This window comes from Pieris rapae, chromosome 1 (genome assembly GCF_905147795.1).
Source record: "Pieris rapae chromosome 1, ilPieRapa1.1, whole genome shotgun sequence".
NCBI classification, from domain to species: Eukaryota; Metazoa; Arthropoda; class Insecta; order Lepidoptera; family Pieridae; genus Pieris; species Pieris rapae.
Genome location: NC_059509.1, coordinates 3,555,265 through 3,577,204, shown reverse-complemented (window position 1 = coordinate 3,577,204; position 21,940 = coordinate 3,555,265). Strand labels below are relative to the sequence as shown.

At 34.3% G+C, this 21,940-nt stretch overlaps 1 protein-coding gene and 2 non-coding genes across 3 annotated transcripts; 1 reads left to right on the top strand and 2 right to left on the bottom strand.

Annotated features, from left to right (window-relative positions):
• Positions 1-2,929: 2,929 nt before the first annotated feature.
• Positions 2,930-3,001, top strand: Trnaa-cgc. The gene has a single exon. It is a non-coding gene; the product is annotated as a tRNA-Ala (tRNA).
• A 3,054-nt stretch (positions 3,002-6,055) lies between these two features.
• Positions 6,056-21,276, bottom strand: LOC110994865 (proline-rich extensin-like protein EPR1). The gene is made up of 7 exons (XM_045630025.1): positions 21,082-21,276; positions 15,136-15,422; positions 11,165-11,403; positions 9,301-9,605; positions 8,614-8,819; positions 7,715-7,918; positions 6,056-7,444 (listed from the first exon to the last, which is right to left on the bottom strand). The coding sequence occupies exons 2-7, from the start codon at positions 15,403-15,405 to the stop codon at positions 7,355-7,357; spliced, it is 1,314 nt and encodes a 437-aa protein (XP_045485981.1). The 5' UTR covers positions 15,406-15,422; positions 21,082-21,276; the 3' UTR covers positions 6,056-7,354.
• On the bottom strand, positions 11,964-12,093 carry LOC123689713. Its single transcript, XR_006750624.1, has one exon. It is a non-coding gene; the product is annotated as a U4atac minor spliceosomal RNA (small nuclear RNA).
• Positions 21,277-21,940: the final 664 nt, after the last annotated feature.

Genomic DNA, 21,940 nt, shown 5'->3' with positions numbered 1-21,940 from the left:
ATTAACTTTATTAACTTATTTGTTTGTTAATTATAGAAGTATATTTTAATTTGCAATTTTTTCGTTTATCAATGAAGCATGAAATCTTACGTTTTTTGAGTAATTAAAGTGTAAATTTTAATAAATACCTCAAAATTGTACATAATTAAAAGAAAATTTTCGAATTTGAGGTTTTTTCAATTTTTTGCATTTTCTAATAATATTTCCTATAGTAATGTATATTTTTTTTACACCATCAGAAAGTAGATATTTCAACGAACAAAAAGCCCCCAAACTTTTTGAAAAAAGCTGAAATTTTGACGTCAGAATTTTCGATTGAAAATTAGGGTGCTTTTTTGATATTAAGTTAAAATGAGGCGAAAAATTAAATATTTTTAATCAAATAAATCACAGTATATTTGGGACATAATAAGGTAAGTTTCCACCAAATTTCGTAGAAAAAAAAACTTTTTAAAAAAGATATAAATAAAAAACTAAAAACTTGGTTTTTTGAATTTTTCACCTAAATTTTGAGGTTATGTGAAAAAATTGTAAATACCAAAGTTGTAGATCTTTTTATGACCTACAACTTTGCCATTTAACTTTTTTCCATAGGACTGGTAGTTTCGCCGGAAATCAAGATAAACAATTTTTCCCCCTTAAAAGTCACCCCCCTCCCACTTCCCGAACTCGGATCGACCGTAATTTATTTTTCCTTTCATTTTGATCATATTCCCCTGCATTTCTAATGGGTTTCATCCTACTGTAATTTTTTTTGGTTTCAAAAATTATCGACACTGGTCTAGTAGGCAGTGGTTAATTTGTATAAATACGTCTTCATATTATTAAGGAAGCCGTCAAAGGAAGGCAGGATAATAATAAAACAAATGAGTTGAATGAAACATTAATCATTAATTAATAATATTCATAAATTAATTTACTTATAAAGAAAATACAAGTAGTAAGTATTGCCAACTTTATATATAAAGTTTATCTAAGTTTTTGCTGGTTGGACGTAGGTTGAATTTTTCGAATTTACTTTTATATAAATTTAGTTTAATTATTTAAATATTGTTATTTTTACGATGATATGATATGAAATGAAGTAAGAATGTGAATTAATATATATTTTTAGAAATGAAAACGGCATAATGTCAGCCAGTTACATGTTGCATTTATAATATCACCTACATATGTATATAAAAAATAATTTCGCCCTTCGAACTTTTTTTTATAGAACAGGGTGCAAACGGGCAGGAGGCTCTCACACTCCCGCATTAAGGACACTCTCAATGCCGGAGGGCTCGCGAGTGCGTTGCCGGCCTTTTAAGAATTGGTACGCTCTTTTCTTGAAGGACCCTAAGTCGAATTGGTTCGGAAATTCTGAATACGAAAATACTTGTATCTTCGTATGTTTACAGATTCCATGTCACTAATCTATTTAAAAATTAATTATTTCCAAAAACTTTTACCTATTTAATAGTATCCTTCTTATGTTTTTGAAGAAATTATTTATATTTGCTAAAGTAAAAGTTTTAAATTAAAACAAATGATATGTAAATTTAAATACAAATCCATTAAATTCCTACGTCAATCGCTAAAATGTATGGAAAAATCCAAATACGTTTGACGTAGATATTGGTATTTTTAATTTCTTTAACAACAATATTCTTGTTACTAACGGAAGTTATGGAAACCTTTTCTTTTTTTTATAGAACAGGGCAAACGGGCAGGAGGTTCACCTGATGTTAAGTGATACCGCCCATGGACACTCAATGCCAGAGGGCTCGCGAGTTTTTAATTAAGCTTTAATAGATAACTAGTTATTGAAAAGTTACCCAGAGTTGCTTACTTGTTTATCCAAGACAAACAACAAAATTATTTAAATGAAATTCGTTATCGGCGTTGGATAAAATTAACGTCACATTTTTCCATTACGCGTCACATTTTTCCGTTACGCGCCATCGTTTTCGTGTCGTCACTACCACGGTTGATTCGAAGAGATTCGAAGCCATTAATAAAATATATTACGATAACAATGATAGTAATAATTCTATTACAATTAATGAAATTCTAATTCTAATTCTGTAAAAAATAGTTAATTAATTTACAAAAATTATTTAATATATTTCAGAATTTATATATTAGTTTTTTATCGAATGAGAAAAGAAAAGCTAATCATGTATGTACTACTCATTTGTTATATATGGATGGTTAAAGAGTTAAACCAAATTTGCGGCTCCCTTAATATTACATACATCTTAATAATATTATTGATTAATTGCTTATAATATGCATGCGCCAGAAGCCTCAAGCTTCTGCAGGCTTTACCAAAATTACATTATTGAAATAATCCATCAATGTTTATATAAAATTCTTCAATACTTATTAAAATAAATGAGGGCGAACTGAAAACAACATATTTGAATTTCAAAGAGGGTCACAAAGGTGTAAATTAACGTATAATAGTTGACAGGAATTTCAGTAGCTACATATCAGATTTTAATTGTAAATAAGAGTTCTATATATTCGTTACCTAAGCTACCTGAGTATGAAGTAATCAAATGTATTTTAGTTCAAGCTAACACTAATATTGTAGGTACATTGTAAAATACACCATATGAAAAAGCAATAAAGACGATAATTGTCAAAAAACATTATTTAAAAAATGTTTAGAGGTTTACAATTTAGACCATAGACAAAATTTGTGGAATACATACCATAAAAATCTAAAATATTTAATATAAATTTTCTTTAAACTAATATTTTTTCACTAACATATGTATTTGTTCTGTTAAAAATGTCATAGGTTGTCGGTAGACCCCTTGAATATATTAAAATGGATTTACAGACAGCCTTCAGGGTATGCAATAAATAATATTCAAGAAGCAAAGACAGTATATGGTTAATGTAAAGAACATATTTAGCAATTTCAACTAGTATTCTTACCGGGGGTGTAACTCAGTGGTAGAGTGTCTGCTTCGCATGCTGAAAGTCCTGGGTTCAAATCCCAGCACCTCCATCGCTTTAAATTTTATTATTTTACTTACTTAAATAATTACACACTTTTTTTTTAATTATAAAATGCCATGTTTTTCATCACAACTAAGTTTGTATGGATTCCTAGAGTATCCAAGAAACCGATGTTTCATTTTCTATAATTTAAAAAGGAATATTTAAAAATATTTTCTTTATTTATATTTAGGTATGTCTTTTACTTGTTTTTAATTTTTATTAAATTTTAAAATCTATTTATTTATTAGTTTATTGTGATAATTTTCGACTAAACTTGTCTGAAGTTAGTAGTTTCGAAGATATGTTAGAATGAAACCTTTCCAGGTTTTTCTAGAGTATTCCATTATTGTATGCGAATACAGAATAGTCGGTAATAGCAGTTGTCATGTCAATGAACCACAAACTTTTACTTCACTGCGGCATTGTTATGTTAACTAGTGTTATCTATTACCAACTTACAAAAACTGTAGATTTTATAAAGCGACATCTAACTATTACTTCCTGTACTACCAAGAATTATTCATTTAAAGTTGCGAACTTCGTCCGCAGGTCCCTTGCTGGGCTTCCCTCGGGTGAACCGGGGGTATCACCCGGTGTGGCACGACCGCGAGTCCGGTGCGCGGTGCTCCCCGGCCCCACCTTCACACAACAACGAATGCTGCGAGAGCGAAGACGCTCCACAGCACCTACGAGGCCCAGGGCGAACGACCGAAACTAACACCCCCCGCCAGCCTTGGGCGGAACGGGGCTGCCGGCGCCACCCATGGGTGCAGCGTGGAAGACAGCACACTTAAAGATACGCTTTTTGTGGTAAACACTTATTGAAAAAGCCAATTTAAATGGTTTTTAAAGTTTTAAACCATATAAGGTGTAATGTTTATATATAACCTTTAATACTGCATCGTTCAAAAGGTAAATAACACACAAACATGTATTGTTAATATTTAATGAAAATTCAACTAAACGTATAAATCTTATTTATACTTACAATAAACAGTAAGTGGGTAAATATTTACATTTGGCTTGAAAACCAATATTCATACACAATGTCTTCACAAAATTGCGCTAACAAAATATGGGGTGCCGTTATGTCACCCTGACGCGAGCGATGTTGGGATATTTAAAGGCAATTTACTTTCGGATAACAATTACTTAATACTCTTAGCACAAACATTTGGACAGTTGTGGCAAATGACAGTCGATAATGATATCTGAAACTTCATACAAATAGATAACCAAGCATTTGGTATAGTTTATATTAAAATTCGAACACTGTAAGTTCTTGTGTCTTGAGTCGTGTCGCGCTTCTTTGGTAGTTCCAAATACGCCCATCAGCGCTGCTCAACTTTTTCACTCATCTATTCATAACATTTTATTACACTTATGAAACGTAATGTTTGTGCTAAGGTTGCAGGTACATAAAGTCTTTTTTGACTTTGACTTCGACTGACTCATTCTCATTTTAATGTTCACCCATGACAAGTATTAAAAATTTAATTAAAGGTAGCAGCGCGCGTGTTCTTGACTTGTGTGAACAATAAATTTAAATATAGCAAATCTTCACTGACTGTAAAAGTTCTTTGGTACCTGTTAAAACCTCAAAAGAGTTATTAGTGTGCAAGGGCCTGTAAATGTTTTAAATATGCAAAAATATAACCCAAACATCTTGCTATGGTCGCGATATAACAATTATCCTTGTATATATTATTATCATATTGTATAAATAACGCAGTCTTACACAGGTCCGCGTCCGCCGCTAGTCAGAGCTACGTCTAGGATATACAGTTCACTAAATCTATCAACGTCTATCATAGTGGCCATGAATATACCAAGAAACGGAAATAATAAAAAAACCATTTGCCTAAATTCAAAAATGTATTATAAATTAATTTGGTAATTTAATGCGTGTAATTTAGAACGTCAATCGAACTTAAATTTATATTCAGCTTTTAAAAGCATTTTTTCTAGTTGACGTTTGACATTTGACGGCGCTTAAGACAAGATTGTTACTTAGCAGTTAGGATATGATGAGATGGACTCAAGTCTCACTACAAATGTATTTTCTTTAACTTTAACAAAGCATAGACTAGTAATCTATAATACACAGTGGTGTAAATTAACAATTCTTAATTAATGCTCTTGTTTTATTTATTAAAAGTATGTTCTAGCAAAAACCCCGTTTCTTGGATTTCAGGCTCACAGTTCTACAATCTAACAATAAAATGATGCTACAAGTAGAATAAAGGTGGCTCCGCCTACATACGAAACAATAACAATCCTAGAAACTACACTTTTATCGGCAAATAAACCTTATTATAAAAAAAAATATTAAACACCATGAAACACATCAATACACACGTCATTAAATAGATAGGCATAGGAACTTTACACAGATTAAACATGTCCAATAATTGATAATTTATTTGTCTATGTCGGGGCCAAGGGCTTGAGACAAAATCAATTTTCAACGGGCGTGATCCAATCCAAACGTCAAAACGAAATTGAATACGTGACAAAGCTTGAGCTAATGTCTTTCCTAAACAAATTCTTGCGTTACTGGGTGAGCCTGTCGATTTTGTCTAAAACCCTATGTCGTAAATTTGATAAGATTATGAATTGTCATACCATAAAGTGGTTCTTTACATAAGTGATAAATTCTACGCTCCAGCTACGACATAATATATGTAAATAAGTAACGAAAAGGAAAAATAATATTTGCCGATAAGAGCTTACAAGATTAAAAATGACTAGACTAGAAAGTTGGAGGGATTTGTCAAGGAAAGTATGGAAGAACTACAAAACCACACTTGCACTTAGGGTAATCAAGGTATCTAAATTTATTCAGTAAAACATTTAAGTGGTGAAATATTTGTAATGACACCTACTAGTCTTATGACGACTCTTGCTTGTTTACCCCCTGTTCTATGAAAAAAGCATCCTAAAAGGAGTATCCCCTCTCCACATTATTTACGGATAGAAAGTTGTATCACTCTCTCTTGCCCGCTCTACGCCCTTGACTTGCGAACTGGTAGTAAATGTAAATTTACTATTTATTTAATTTTTTGACGTTCATAAGTGTACTTGTTAGCCTAAATAAAGTTATTTTGATTTGATTGATTTTCACATTTTTATAGCAGAGCAAGAACACAAGGACCAATATTCAAATGTTTTCCAAACTTTTTTGTTTTTTTAATTATATTTTAATAGCGAAACCTAATCTGTGCCCCCATAGACTAGAGATTATTATCTATGTCGTTATTTTTTAGAAAAGTTATTGACAGTTAAATATATACGTATATTGTTTAATTTATTCTTAACGACGGAATGTTATTGAAATCACAATAAATTATTATTCGTATGTCCCACATTTGTATAAATTGAATGCAACATGCAACTTATAACTTTGTAGCAAATATTAACAAACTTAAAAGAGAATCTCACTCTGTGGATGGCCAAAGGCAAAGCCAACAACAAAGTCTAACAAAAGCAACGCAAATATTTTATGAAAAAGTTAGTACTAAAATTATTTAACTCATATAATGGAGAATAATTTCCTAATTTGAACTTTATCGTACACACAATTATAATATATTAACGTCCTACTGTAAGAACATTTTAACAAACATGTCTAATGAGACGTAAAAACATTTTTTCTAACTGGTGAACTTAAATCAACAAGAATGCATACGCAATAAGAAATACACCCGAAATAAAAACAAACTTAATTACTAAGAGCAGGCGAAAGATAAAGAAAAAATTAAGAAATTTCTATAGGCACTGATAAAATATAGTAGAACTATTGTCTGTTTACTCAACTGACAATAAAAAAAGGTATATATGTAGCACTGTAATAGAGGATACAGGAATTATATGTGCCATTTAAGAGGGTTAGTCCTAGTTGTGGGCACATGAAGTAACGGCAGACGATGTCGCCTTTTGCCATACCCATCAGGCACATTGAAGCTAAGGCACTGTAGTAATGCCGACTTGTTGTTCTTGCCATGTAACGATCTTATTAAGTACATCGCAAGCGTTATTCTTGGCGTACTCTAAGCTCGTTGTAGGCAACAGAACAAAAATAAATAAGTTACATAGTTAATATTTACCACGGTTTAATCTCGTCGACGCTCTTTTGTTTTGTTTTAACCATTTTTTATAAGCCCAAAGGAGAAGGTGTAAAAAAATTATATAATGTACATAAAATATGAATTTGTCAAACATTCACGATTTCCAACAATAAAGACAGAAACGTTTACCTACTGATACCTTGAAATATTCGCACTAAATGCAAGTGACGCAACTACGTGGATTTATATTATGTAAACAAAATTTAATCTAATTTGGCAAGGAATAACAATGACTATAGGGAGTCTAGCCGTGTTCTTTGTACCGCCAACAGAGCGGACTGTTGTTGAAGACTCTTCCGAAGGCCCTCTAAGGTTTGTAATACCTGCAAATGAATTAGCATTTGAATTTAATTATTCTTACTTTAAAAATGTATTGTGTTAAATCTTTCTCCACTTCTATCCCGGATATAACAGTTTAGCATTTAATCAACGACGCATGACTCTTAAGTCATGCGTTTGAATTAGGTGTTATTAGGGCTGACATAGAAAATATTGCCGTAGAACCTTGGTCAGACCCAAACAGAAAACCTTCATACAAATATTAACTTCGATAGTGCTAATAACCCGTTCCTTTGACAAAAATTCAGACTCACCTCTTCCCTGGCGTACATCTTCCTCTTGGGCGGCTCGGAGTGCGGCCGGTCGGTGGGCGATGGCGGGTGAGGGACGCGGGGCGGTGGGGCTGCAAGGGGAGATCGGCGAGGTGCGGGGGACGAGCGGCGAGGGGCTTCTGGGGAGTTGGCCCGGATGAAGTTTGTGATGTGAGTGCGCTCTGGACTACGCCGGGGACAATCCACCTTCAAGACAACGGGCATGTATAGGTTGGCAAGCGATTTGGCGAAGTGCGTGAGATGTTACGATAGGAATCAGAGACGCAACTTAGTCCTAAGTATGAACCCTATATTTCAAATCCAAAACGTTGTAAATATGCTTAGCGCTAAGTCTCTCTCTGCATTTGAGGGGTTGACAGGGCACGTAACTTGACCAGGTTTTTCGTGGTTACATACCGCTTACAGATTTTTAACGGAAACTTACTAACGTCGCCTCTACGAGAACCGAGAGAGAGCTGTGTCTGACTCCTGTACGTCAAAAATGTATTCGATTTTATCATGTGATAAAATCGAATACATTTTTGAACAGCCACCGTTCGCACTAACTCTCATTTCCCTTAGAACTCTGGCCAGATTATTTGCCGAATTATACCTCACTGAATAATTTCATATTATTTGCAAAATAATATTATAGACAATATAGCAATATGGAAGCAAATTTACGAGTTAGAAATCTTGATGTAAAGTACTTGTGCAGATTCAATATTTTATTAAAAACGTGCCGCAATGAGTTATTAATGATTAGACAGGTTTTTAAGGATCACGATAGGTAAGCATTGGTCCCAAATTCTCAGCTCAAAAACCATTTTAATTTCTTCAAGTTATCAATGTTAAATATAAGTCTCCTCAGGAATTTTGAGAGAGTCTCCATCGGGACTAACCTCGGTGGCTCTAAGTTCGACAATTCTCGGATTATGCGGGGGTTCAATGGGGGCCCGGGAGACGGTCACGAGGAGTTTCTCCGCTTCCCGGATGAGTTCCCGGTACTTCCTCTCCGCTTCCCTGTCCGCTTCCAGGAGAGGGTCTCTCTCGCGGATGGGCGGAGCGGAGGGTGCGTGACGACGACGCATACGGGGAGGAGTCGCGCCTGGAATTATTGTTATCTTTTTACTGAAAATACGAATAACTTCTTCGAGAGAATAGGCTGAATATAAAAAAATTAAAACATAAATTTTAAATTCTGGTATCGTAGATATGCTTAAAATTACAGAAATATAAAATATATTTAAGATAGTCAAGATTATGAAAATACAGTATAAGTGTTTAATTCTATAAATGTTATTTAGAAATGCCTAACTGATTACTAATTACTACTGAACCAGTTTTGATGAAACGTGCCCGAAGTTGGAATACATCTTATTCGAGAAGAATGGTCTATACTCTATGTTATTTATTTATAAATATACTTACGAAATTTAAAACACCTATTTGGCAGTCTAGATCAATATATATAAATATATACTAAAAATAATAAAATTCGAACAAAATCACATATGTATGGTCACTATAGTCGCTTAAAAATATACTTCAATTTTTATTCAGCCCTGTTATATGTTAATTGAACAAACCGACTGATCGCGGCGGCCGCCTGGGCGGTCTCCGTCGTCTCGCTCTTCGTCTGCTCGGTGAGGCGGTGCTGTCCGCTTCATCTTCGTCCCCACCATCCAATCCAGTATCACCATCCGAATCCACATCTGCATCTGACAGGATTGCAGTCTCTTGGCCACGTGGTTTTAGACCACGGAACTCCTCGTCGCTGGAAGCCCCACGGTAGTACGGCTGGCGGTAAGGCTCTGGGGATAAATGGGGGGAATAGTGGGGAGACATGTGTGGAGATAGATGTGGGGATATGTGCGGCGATAGATGCGGTGACCTGAAAGAATTTTTAATGTTCTTTATTATCAAATTGGTATTCCGATTATATTTAAAATACTCGTTCTAAATACACGTGAGCAGACTGTCATCTTGCATGTCATTACATTGAGGTTGTGGGTTCTAACTCCTGGTGTATACCAACTGGACTTTCTGCGTATATTACACTTGTTCGTGCGGTGAAGACAAACATCATGAGGAAACCGGCTTGTCTTACTCAGCCCCCAAAAATTCGTTACATATCACTTTAACGCTGCCTTGCCTTTGCTAGGCAGGCAGGTTTTTTGCCAATTTATGTTTGAAACTCATTTATATTTCTAGCTTGTGTTGGTCTTGTTATTTATTTTGTATATTATGTATCAGTATAGTGTTGATAAAAACAGTAATCACCTCATGAATTATACATAAAACTCACGCGATGTTGAAAAAAAACACAATATAATTTTTGTTTCTACTTATAAAGTGATGAATTCTAATTAATTTTTTAAACAGATAATTAACAAGAGATTAATTAATTATAATCACTTACAGCCCGTTTAAGTCATGAGGAAATAATCGTATTACTACAATATAATTTTATGTAGAACAAAAAACTATGTCAAGGAAATGTTGAGTGTTGACGTGTAACTTGTCAATAAAATGTAAGAGCATTTCGTTGCCTTCTCTTGAACCTATGTCAGTTTTTATTGTAATTTCTTCTCTCTTCGGGTTCAAAACCAAAGTACCCCAGGACACCAATTAAAAATCGTCATATTGACTCTAAATACATAAGCGTACAACCAACCAGACGATAAACCACTCGTTATATGGAAATTGTATTCGTTTTTACAACAAACTCCCAGGCCAGTTTAGAGAATTATCAATGAAGAATTCAAAACTCTTAAACGTAAATAAATGAATAAAGCTTTTTATAAATTTGACGATTATTTAAAACATTCTAATCATTGGGATTGATTTTTATTTCAAACAATTTGTATGACTCAAAACTTAGCGATTCAAAAGAGTGGCGAAGAGTTTCTTGCCAGTTCTTTTAGCACTCTATATATGCCCTTGACATGCAAACTGGTAGTAAATGTAAATTTAGAATCAATTTAACATCGTATCTTTGAGTTTCATGGTGTACTTGGTAACCTATATGAATAAAGTTATTTTGAGTTTGAATTTAAATCTACAGAGAATTCGTTCATGTCGGTTTCCTCACGATGTTTTCCTTCGCCGTTCAAGCAAATGTTAAATGCGCACATAGAAAGAAAGTCCATACAAAAATATAAAAAAGCTGTGTCGTCCCTATAACATGTGGGTGGACACGACCAGCGAAATCAGTAGATAATATAAACAGTGTTAATACAAACACCCCTAAAATTAAAAATACAATCTATAAAAAATTATACTATTTGAACCAAGAAAAGAAATTATCGGTACTGTGTCCTAATTAAATAATCAAGAATCATGTCGAAATGAATGTATGTCCAAAAATATTTAAGAACTTCCCTTAAGTTTTTGGACAAACATTTAAATGTAAAAAATTTCGTGAGTTACGAAAAAATGATGAAAATATACCTTGGTCCATATTTTATATGCGAGTCTAGGGAATAAGGCGCATGGTGTAGCATCGGTTGTTGGGGTATCTGCAACGACTGCTGGTGCAAGAGATGTGGTGGTTTCTTTCTTGGAGATGTAGCACCCATCCACGGGTTAGTGCGGATTCGGCACCGGGGGCGTGGTGACGGTGTCGCGCATACTGGGGGGGACACCAGCCCTTCTGGGGGGAAATAACGCCCCGTTGTGCTGGAGCGGCGCTGGAATTACGACAATCAATTATATATATTAAAACTGTATATATGTATACCTATACCATTGGGTTTTTCATCTCTCTTCGTATGATCACGAACAAATATTGCAAGGATACTAGAAGGTCCCTTGACTTTTTTTATGTTATAGGAAGGAGGCACGTGCCGTGCGGGCAAGTGCGTTTCCGGCCTTTCAAGAAATAGTACGCTTTTTTATTGAAGGTCGAATTTGTTCGAAAATGCCGGATTCACATAGTGGTGGTGCGCGGCAAACATGGCTTTAAGAAACGCTATCATTTTCATATATTTTTAACAATGATAACCATCGCCGCATCTGTAAATAAAGTCTTCGCATATGTTTAAGAAAATATTAAGCTTTCGGTTCCTATACGTAACGTTGATCAAATCTTGGTACTTCATCTTCATGAGTGTATCTAGTATCTACTATCTTCAGGGCAAAATGAGGCAAGTTTAGTTTAAGTCAAGAAGTTAAGAAAGAAGCCTGAATTATTTTATTATGTTTTAACAACCTTAAAGGATGTGAATTAGCCCCCTGTGAAGTAAGAGAGCCATTCAAAAATTGCGCTCGGACTCCCAAAAGGCAGCCGGGCGCGGGAATGGTTAAAAACCTTTGGGTGTCAGCATCAGTGCTCTCACTTTACGATCACTGCGCACTATGCTCCCCAAGACAAGGAAGGAAGACTGGACGATTGAGAGGTATATAAATAAACTTCTCTTTTAATAACACTAGCGCGTTTTAATCTACACTCACCGCCATCTATTGGGCCTATTCCGAAACATTATATACATTTTAAACAAAAAGCCTGAAAATAGTGAAAATATGTTTTTTCTTAAATTTCCATTAACTGATTCGAGTCCTTACTAGGATACTTGTTATGTAATAGTCATATTTTTTAAATTAATAATCTGTAATAATTACAATGTTCAATAATTCGAACAATATCTGAACAAATCTCATTTATTTTCCTCTTTCAGTCAAAACAAACCAATACAAAATTGAGTTACTCCGTATTACAGCGTTAATAGACAATCTGCTTTATATCGGCGAGATAAAAGCATCCCTTGACAGTTTGATCCGGTCTACTTAATTATTAATGAAAAACATAAGAATAATGAATAATATAAGATTATGTTGACCTCTTTACAAAAGTAATACTGAACTTTATGCTTAATATAAAATAGTATTTTAGAAAGTAACTTTCAAGATAATTGAATTTGGCGTCTGTATGTGAACTTTTAAAAGATTTTCAAATGTCAAATGTGTGGATAAAACTGGCGTAAATTTCTTTTTCCTTGATCTTTTATATGCAAATAGATGAACCACCTTCTGTACCATTGGTCTTCTGGTCTTAGACGCTGATTTCCTCACAATGGTTTTCTTCAATATACGGCATAACGACTGAGTCATGGGACCAAAGAATTATTAACCAATTGCGAACATACTGTTAACATAAACAGAGACACTTTAAATTAAATAAAAATCTCCAGTATTTTATGCTAGACTATAATTGTTCATTTCATTTACTTACATTAGTAATTAGATTATATATAGCATTTGAAAAACTATTCCAATGTTATGGACTACATAACGTGAACTAGGGACTAGCTTCGAACATAGACAAGTCTTTGATACCAAAGGTAGAAGTGTAACTTAGACGCAGGCAAGTGTTTCATGATTGGTGATAAGACACAACCTCCATAGTGTCCCGTAAAAGGGCATTCGTTCGATGAAATATATTCTCGCTTTATATCGTTTACATTTTCATGCGTTAGTACCAATTATTATTAAGATATTTTAAATTTCTGTTTTTTATAATCATTATTTTTATATATTTTATTTTTATATCTCGTTTGGGTCTATGTACATAAAATGAAGACGGCTTAATCAGTTCGAGTAATTATTTTAAATAATATATTCCTATAACTCTATAAAAATAAAAATTGCGCTGAGAAACAAATTATTACTTGAATTATTCTTTGTATTATTTAAGATTAAAGTTGGTGATTATACAATTTTTTATAAGATTCGGTTATTATTTATATGTTATTCATTGTAGGGACAATATAACATCCTAGACGACGCCAATCTCCTATTAATAAAGTACAACAGGCTCTAGTGCCTGGGACATGTGCACCTAATGGCAAACGACAAAACCCCAAGGTCCATACTGAACTCACAACGTGGTGGCAAGAGAAATCCCGGTAGACCGAGGCTGCATTGGTGGGATGGAGTTGTCAAGGACTTCGAAACAATAGGGATTCACAATTGGAAGCGGGAAGCACTGGATAGCTTGCAATGGCGAAGTGTACTTGAGGAAGCTAAGGCCCATAAGGGGCTTTATAACCATTATGAACCATATGTAAGATATTTATAATATGTGGTGGATTTGTGTTTTTATTAATAAACTATTGATTACTTAACGATGTCATGTAAAACAAAAAACTTGAGAAATACAAAGATTGGCAGAGAGTTTATTGCCAGTTCTTTTCGTCCATTCTACGCCCTTGATATGAGAACTGGCAGTACATAAAATTAGAGGAATTTAATATGTATTTCGTGATTGACGTTCGTAAGTGTACATTGTGTAACCAAAAAGAGTTAATTATTTTGAAAATTTTAATTTATACACTTTTAGCACTTTACACATACATATTATTTTTTGTATTTTTTCCTTACTTCGTTAGGAAACTTATAATTTTAAATTAAATAATTAAACAATAAGCTTTTTGTAAAATCATATTAAGGCGAGACGTAGTATGCGGGGCTAGTATAAAATAAATATATTTGTAAGTTAATTTGCCTTTTAATTATAAGTATTTTCGGACTGTAACTGTATTATAGTCCCTCTATCGAACATTTTACATGCAGGAAACCAAGCTAATGGAATTTACTCCGACGTGACTGATGAACGTATGTATAATGGGAAACCCCTGCAAAATCCATCACACGATAATCCACCCTATTTGCATTGAGTAAAAGCTTTAAATTGCTCAAATTCGCAACATTAAACAGGGATTAGTTAACCCCCGCTGTTTTAACTTTAACAGCTGGAATTCAATTTTCCTAATTAGTTATGTAGGTACGAAACCGTACATAAATTATCAAGCGTGTATCCCATTATCGCGTGAGTTGTAAACTTTTCATTGACTTTTACTTTGTGAGCTATTTTCAGAAATATACAAGCTAAAAAAATGTAATACATTCTAATAGAACTTGCGTCTCGCTCGAACTACTAAATAAATTCCTTAATAAACGTTTCATAAAACTGTAAGTACTTAACAGCACCTTCGTGTCGTCAAAATGGCAGTCGAAGGTGTTAGATAAAACTTCAATAGGTACTATTACACTCTCTAACGCCTTAATCCCCTACGGCGTACCTCACGCGGGACCGCATCACTTATTTCTATTTATGTCGCAGCCAACCCCTGTCATCTACCTGTCCTCGGATGAAAATAAAAGGGATGGGAACAGCGCATGCAAATGTCACCTCACTTGCTTTTGTTTACGCTCATCTTAGCCGCTTCACGTTACAAGCAATATCGTGGCTCGACTCGTAAGCGACTGCGATATTAAAACCCTTTAATAGTAATAGCTTTTAGTGCATAACGGAACGTAGACAAAACTGTTATCATAAAGTAATCTAGTCAAAGCGAGAACCTGCAATTCCACTTTAAACAATGTGGACGCTTAACTAAAGTATTCCAGACCTTCCAACTTACCTTAGCGGGTTCATGGTATAGATGAGTGGTGGGTGGCGTGGGTGGCGGCGGGGGAGCAACGAGCGGAGCGGCGAGCGATGTGGGCGGAGCGCCAGGTGACGTGCCATCAGTGGAATAGCCGGTGCTGTACGCGCTCTCGGGAGACGACAAGTGAGGAGGGGCAATAGGCCCCGTAGTAGGTGGTGATGTCTGCCTCGCCTGTTTCTGTTTACGCTTCTTGGCACGACCCAGCTGCGCTTCCATCCATGACTTGAGCCTAGCGCCCAGCATGCCGCCGCCGGCACCTGCTGCCAAATGAATAAGAATTCAGAGCTATACGTGTAAGTAGGATGAAAGCTTTAGTACTTTGAATGTTTTCCTCTCAAAATTGTGCTTTTCATTATTTTTTTGTTTTTCATACGGGGTTCTATTTCGTAATGCGGTACCTATTTAACTTTTTTTCGTTTTCGTTCATTTTTAATGTTCAGTTAATTGTTCAGTTAATTTCGTTTTATTTTTACAAATTCCATATTTAAGCTGTTTGTATTTAAGTTGATTCATTAACTTCACCAACAGGAAACTTATACCACAAGTCAGCTATGAATTAATAATAATTTTCGGTTCAAACATACTTTATTTCTCAAGTATTAACATTCACTTAAAGTATTTACACGTTAAGGGTAGTTATGTAAATCGTATTATCAACTTATTATAATAAACTGTGTATATAAAATAAAAATATGAGCTGTTCCGCGAATGCTTAAAAAGAAACTGTGTAACTTAGTATAAAATTGATTCGCAAAATTAATGAAACAAAAATAAGGATATATACAATCTTTTTTACATACATGTAAATAAAAAAATTCTTAGACGCTTAACTTATACATTTAGCTAAAAGCTTAAATATAAAGGAACAATATCGTCGCGACGTAATTCACAGAAATAATGTATTCGTAGAGATCTGGGAATATAAAGGATTTTAAAGAAACCCCCCGGGTTAACCGTAAGACAAAGGCGGCACAATTGTTTTGCCAACACGTTCCACAATCCAAAGCCCGCAGAGGAACGAGCGATATAAAATGTTTTATGTCACTTCGGCCCGCAGATGAATTGTCTAGTTGGAGGCACTCAACATCCTCCCATAAAGTTTAGTTTTATCGACATCTACGTTTATTCGCTTTCATCAATGTGATGTGATTTCAGCGAGTGTTAACATCAACACTAAAGATCTCTCTGGGATATTGATACCCTTGTAAACTATAATCCTAAATTATAAATTTTCTGATTTCCTATTTCTACAGTAACTTAATACCCTAATACAACAAAGAAGACATAAAACCTAAATATTTTTATAACAAATCATAATATAATGCATTCCTTGTTAATTCAGCCAGTGTGCATCTAATTATATCCGTCTGATATGCAATAATATTCTGGGTACGCACGACGCTAAATGGCGTGTAATTACACTTCACAAGTTCACAAAATGTAAGAATAATACGTAAATAATGTAACTGATACAAGGTTATTGAAAATCATATCCTAGCATACACATCGTTTTTGGGCCATATATTAGGCATTTTAGCATTTTTTTGTTTCCAGTTCAGCAATATTTGAGCTTACAACAAAAGGGGTCACTCAGAAATAGGGTGACTAAAGCCTAAAGCGCTTCAGGTCATTAATATAGCATTCTCGTAGGGACTTTTAGTTAACTTTCAAAACCTGACCTAAAAATGTACACGAGATATACTTTGTGAAAACTGGTGGATAATAACAAATCGTGCAAATATCTATGAACATAGAAATGTGTTTCTTTTTTTAGTGTAATTGTAGTTTCTAAAGAGCTCTTCTTAAACAGGCCTACCACGAAGAAGTTTTCGATGCTCTTTGACGTAAGAGTGAATTTTATTTAAATCGGAAATCAACCCCGTTCCTGTTATATTGACTCACGTTCCTAAAGCATGAGGTTCACATAGTAAAAGGTTTTAAATTAAAGCTCTTTGGCATGAACGTACAAGCCTCAAAAATGTATACTATTTTCTCATTCTTTATTTGATTACAGTTCGCTAAGTACCTACTTTAGTAGGTACGCCCGTTAATATAAAGATTTTACCAGAAATAAACATCTTTTAGTAAAGATAACTGATTTGGACATGTTTCTATGTTTCTGTCTTATTTTATTATAATCAAGAAAGGATATTGTTCTATTAAATTATAAAAAAAAAAATTATTCGAATGTTTCGTTACTAAGCACGTTCATGAAAGAAAATTGTAGCTAACATCTCGCATAAATACACAACAATAAAAAGTTATTAATGGTTCTTTCTCAAATATGTAGAATCGCTTATAACTTTTCCTAATTTATCAATTTATTAGGTCGTTAGCTATACTTAGCATTGTCCGCCCTCGCGGTTTCGTATTTCTGTAGGCGGACGTAAAAGCTCGCTTTAAGACCCTTCGTTTTTATCAAAGAAATGTCGAAGAAGATTGAGGATTGACGCAGCGCGTAATGACTCTAATTTACGTTCGTTTGATAGAATTAAAGTTGTTTTTAAAATGAAAACCAGACCAGATCGTTTAATGCTTATTAAGACTATTTAATGTCGATAACATATGGAAAACCACTTCAAAAATTAAAGCTTTAACTCCTAGTAAGTTTTACTAATAATTTTAACATTCCTTATATAAAAAAAATATCTAATAGGCCTCCTTTACTTAATGTACTCTTTCGTTTCGAATTGTGTTTATAGTGTGATAAAAACCGAACGCAGAGTTCTGCAGTTAAATCGGTATAAATACCCTTATTTAGTTTTTATGAGTAAGGGGTTAATATATAACATACTACTATAAACAATTGACAGTCTGGCTGTGTAACACGAGAAATACTCAAAGTCCCATTATAGGTTTTTTGATACACATATTGTTTATACAGTACACCCTTTACTATATTGAGTGGCTGAGTAAAGACGTATAAAGCGTTGAGAAGGGAAACTTTCGAGTTTCAATATTAGCAATCCATTACCCAACCGCGGACATATACCAATACTGTGGGAAAAGCCTATTTTATTATACCCACCCCATCGCTTTTTCTACGCCTGTAACAGATTATGTTAAAATGCAGTGGCGTAGCGTGCCTTGTCGGAGCCCCGTATAAAAATTTTTTTGGAGGCCCTTATATGGAGGTAAAGATTTTTCACAAAAGAAAAAAATATTGTGAGAAGTAATATTTATTTATGACATAATTTACCCATTTTACAAATAAAAATCGAATTTTAAATGGTCACTCTCCATGCCTTTTTATCGGCAAACTGATTTATTAAATAATTTATGGCTGATGATGATTTTAGTTTTTCTATTGTTTCTGCCTCTATGGACAATAGTGAGATGTCTGACAGCCGTTCTTGTCCCATCGAAGTTCTTAAGTAATTTTTTATTAGTTTTAATTTTGAAAAACTTCTTTCTGCCGTTGCGGTTGTAACTGGAGGGGTCAAGATTAAAAATCATGCTGTGATTACCTCGGGAAAACTGGATGCAAGACTATTGAATTTTACTAGCAATAATTCAATGAGTTCTTTAATGGAATAATTTTTTTTAATTTCAGAATTTAAGCATGTTTTTAGAGCCTTTAATTGGTCACAAAGATTAAGTGAGATGTCTTTACTGTATTTAGCAGACAGTTTTCCGGAAGCGTTTAATATCTCTTCGCTTGAAGAAGATAGGAGTTTCTCCGGTTGTAATATTTCGAAAAATTAGAAAGTTTTTATTCTTTTTCCTTACACACTTTGGGGGCCCCCGTGGCCCGGGGGCCCCGTATAATTGATACGGCAAATACGGCGGTAGCTACGCCCCTGTTAAAATGGAATATTTGATCTTTTCCCACACGGTGGAAGAAAACAGTATCAGTAACAGAGGAGATGTACCTCGCCTAGACAAAAATCGCAGAAGTAAATATATCTACGCTATCTATTTTATGCACATGTCAGTGTCAAATCAAGCTTTGAAATATGCAAACGCTTGTGACATGTGAATTTTTTAGTTCAATATAAATGCAGAATAGTGATATTTGAACACGTTATTATTAAGATATATTTTTTGTTATAAATATTTCTGCACAAATATATAATTAAACATAAGAAAGTGACCACTCCTTACAGTCACACACACACAGAAAACACACTCTGTTCTTGTGTGTATTTTTTACACTTACCACTGTCTAGCACTTATGACTAACATGCAGTAAAAGTAATTCACGAATGATTTTGTCTTTTTCAATCTTCACACTAGGCGTGTCAAAGAAGTTGATTAATCGAAGTTCACATGAAATAAAAAGAGATAAAAAACAGAATATATCACGCCACTGTCGTACACTGTCACTGAATCTAACTCCATGTACTACAAAACTTTGCAGGCGTATTCGAAATGGGCCCACTGCTTTTATTTCCCTTGCCTCAGAGGGCAAAAGACTCGCTCAGACGTAAGTTATAATTTTTCTATATTCAGTTCTGATAAGGTCTAGATAATAAGAGTTCCGTGTGCCGACTAGGTGTTAAATTGATTTAATTTAATACTTGTGTAAATTTGATTAAACGTCTAAAACAACTTTACGACCGTATATTCATAAATTTATCATGAGTAATAAATAAAATTAGATAAAGAAAACCACGATCATGTATTTAATTGTCCTCGTGACACAACAGGAAGAAATTCCTCACAAGTCATGACCCCAGGCTTGACTCGTAGCAACTAGAGGAGACAGCGTGGCTTAATTAATAAATCACGTATTCATTTATGCAAAAGCTTCCGTGCAATGTAAGGAAAAATCTAAAAGGTAGTCGCCGATATTTTATTACACTTTAACACAGCTCCAGTTTTATTAAAATAAAATTTAATTTTTAAATTTAGAACTATTAAAATCTAAAGTAAGTACCTATTTCTATAATCGGTTTAACCGTTTTTTTCTTTCGCCTAGATGCGTATTTGCTTAGTATATGTGTAATTCATAGGAAGGAATAGAAGAAGGAAGTTATTTATAAAACAACCTACTCACGTAAAATCAGCAATACTATTTCCTATTGTTATCGGCCAGACTGTACTCGACTAGAATCTAGATTCGTGAATGGGTGCCAAAAGCGGACCGAGTTATAAAAGCCATTGACCCCCAACTTAATGTCAAAGCTCCATTTAAATGATGTAAAACAGTAACTCAAGGCTCTTAAACCTTGATTTAAAGACTTTATTCTGTTTATAAATTATTAGCAATTACCATTTACTGCTAATAAGCTAATGCTCTACGCCAGTCTACGTACTTGATTTAAAAAGCTTTCCGGACGGCTTTTGAAATAAAAACTCGCAATGCCAGGAAATAAAAATGTCTGCAGAAATGTCAGGCTAATTACACACTTTCTACTCGCATAGTGCTTGTATTAGCAACTTTATTGCAGATAATTTAAATGATTGTTAAATAATTATTTTAACTACATATTGCACGAACTTTTTATATCTGTTAAAAAAAGAAAATACGTTTGTAATATTCGATGATTTTGTGTAGCGTAGTTATAAATAAATAAAGAGGGTGACCTAGCATCCCTAACCGTACCCGACCTGCTTTTGTTACAGGATTAGACTCAATAGTTATAACAGAATGCTAATATACAGTCTTCAGGAACTTTGCAACGGCAACGTCGCTATGTTTATTATCCTATGAATATGTATGTACATGTACTTATCTGCTAGGCATGGTAATAAATCGTTCAGCTAGCGAGCTTTTAATCCGTATTCATACAACCCTTCAGGACTCTCTTGGAAACATCGCACAGGGGCAGTGGGCTATCGAACGGATGGCTCATTTGTTGGTGAGTCTCACGTGTAAAAAACAATCGTTATTTTGAATTAATAAATTAGATTTGATTCATTGATTATTTCGTTGAGTGGTCGTATATGAAATTAACGGTATAGTGATGTACTTACAGAGGCGCGTGGTGTAGATTTGGTGAATGAACGCGTGAAGATCGACGCATGCCGGCGACGCGGAGGGCGGCGACTCACGGCGCTCGCCGGCCAAGCACTGACGCACGCACGCGCCCGCCCGCCCTAGCCGGCTACAACGCTACGATGCTACGCGTTTAGCTACAACATCCGCAATTACAATATTATAATTTATTAAATGGCTTCCTATTTTATATTAATTTAAAACAAACTGAGATTCGAAAGAATTCAAGTCAATTACAAATGAGAATTGAAAAATTTTTTTATGATTTTTTTTATATGTATAATATTATAATACGTCTATTCACCGAGAACAAAACCTTGTATAGTGTAAATAAATCTAATAAACGTACAAATATAGTATTTACAGTTGATATTTCGAATAAAATTGATGTTCCGTAATAGACCCACTGGGAATCAGTACTCATAATAGGTCCAGCGAGGCAGTGAACTCATAATTTATTACAAAACGGTGTAACAGCGCCCCGGAGGTTGTATCTGGATTCTCGTGGCGACGATTCCACTAATGTTCGGGGGTAGATTTGACAATAAAAGCAAACGTTTATCCACTGCTGACTTTCTGTATGTGCTAAAATACTTTTTGCTCAACTATTTTGTTTTAAATAGCATGGATATATTGTTGATTTAAACATTTTTTTAAAGCTCTATTCAACTAGAATCAATATAATCTAAAATACCTAATATTTAAAAGGTCTAAATAATGTGTATCTATAATTTTCTTAATATTGGGAACACCCAGTACCAATGAAATGTATAAAATGGCTGCTAAACCTTTAACCTTTTGAAGTATTGCAAATGAAGCGATAGCAATTAAAAAAAC

Coding starts and splice junctions, on each gene's coding strand:
- LOC110994865 (XM_045630025.1), bottom strand. CDS start 15,405: ATGCTGGGCGCTAGGCTCAAGTCATGGATGGAAGCGCAGCTGGGTCGT. Junction 8,820..9,300: donor GCGGCCGCCGCGATCAGTCG/GTTTGTTCAATT, acceptor CAATAATTCCAG/GCGCGACTCCTCCCCGTATG. Junction 7,445..7,714: donor AGATGTACGCCAGGGAAGAG/GTGAGTCTGAAT, acceptor ATTCATTTGCAG/GTATTACAAACCTTAGAGGG.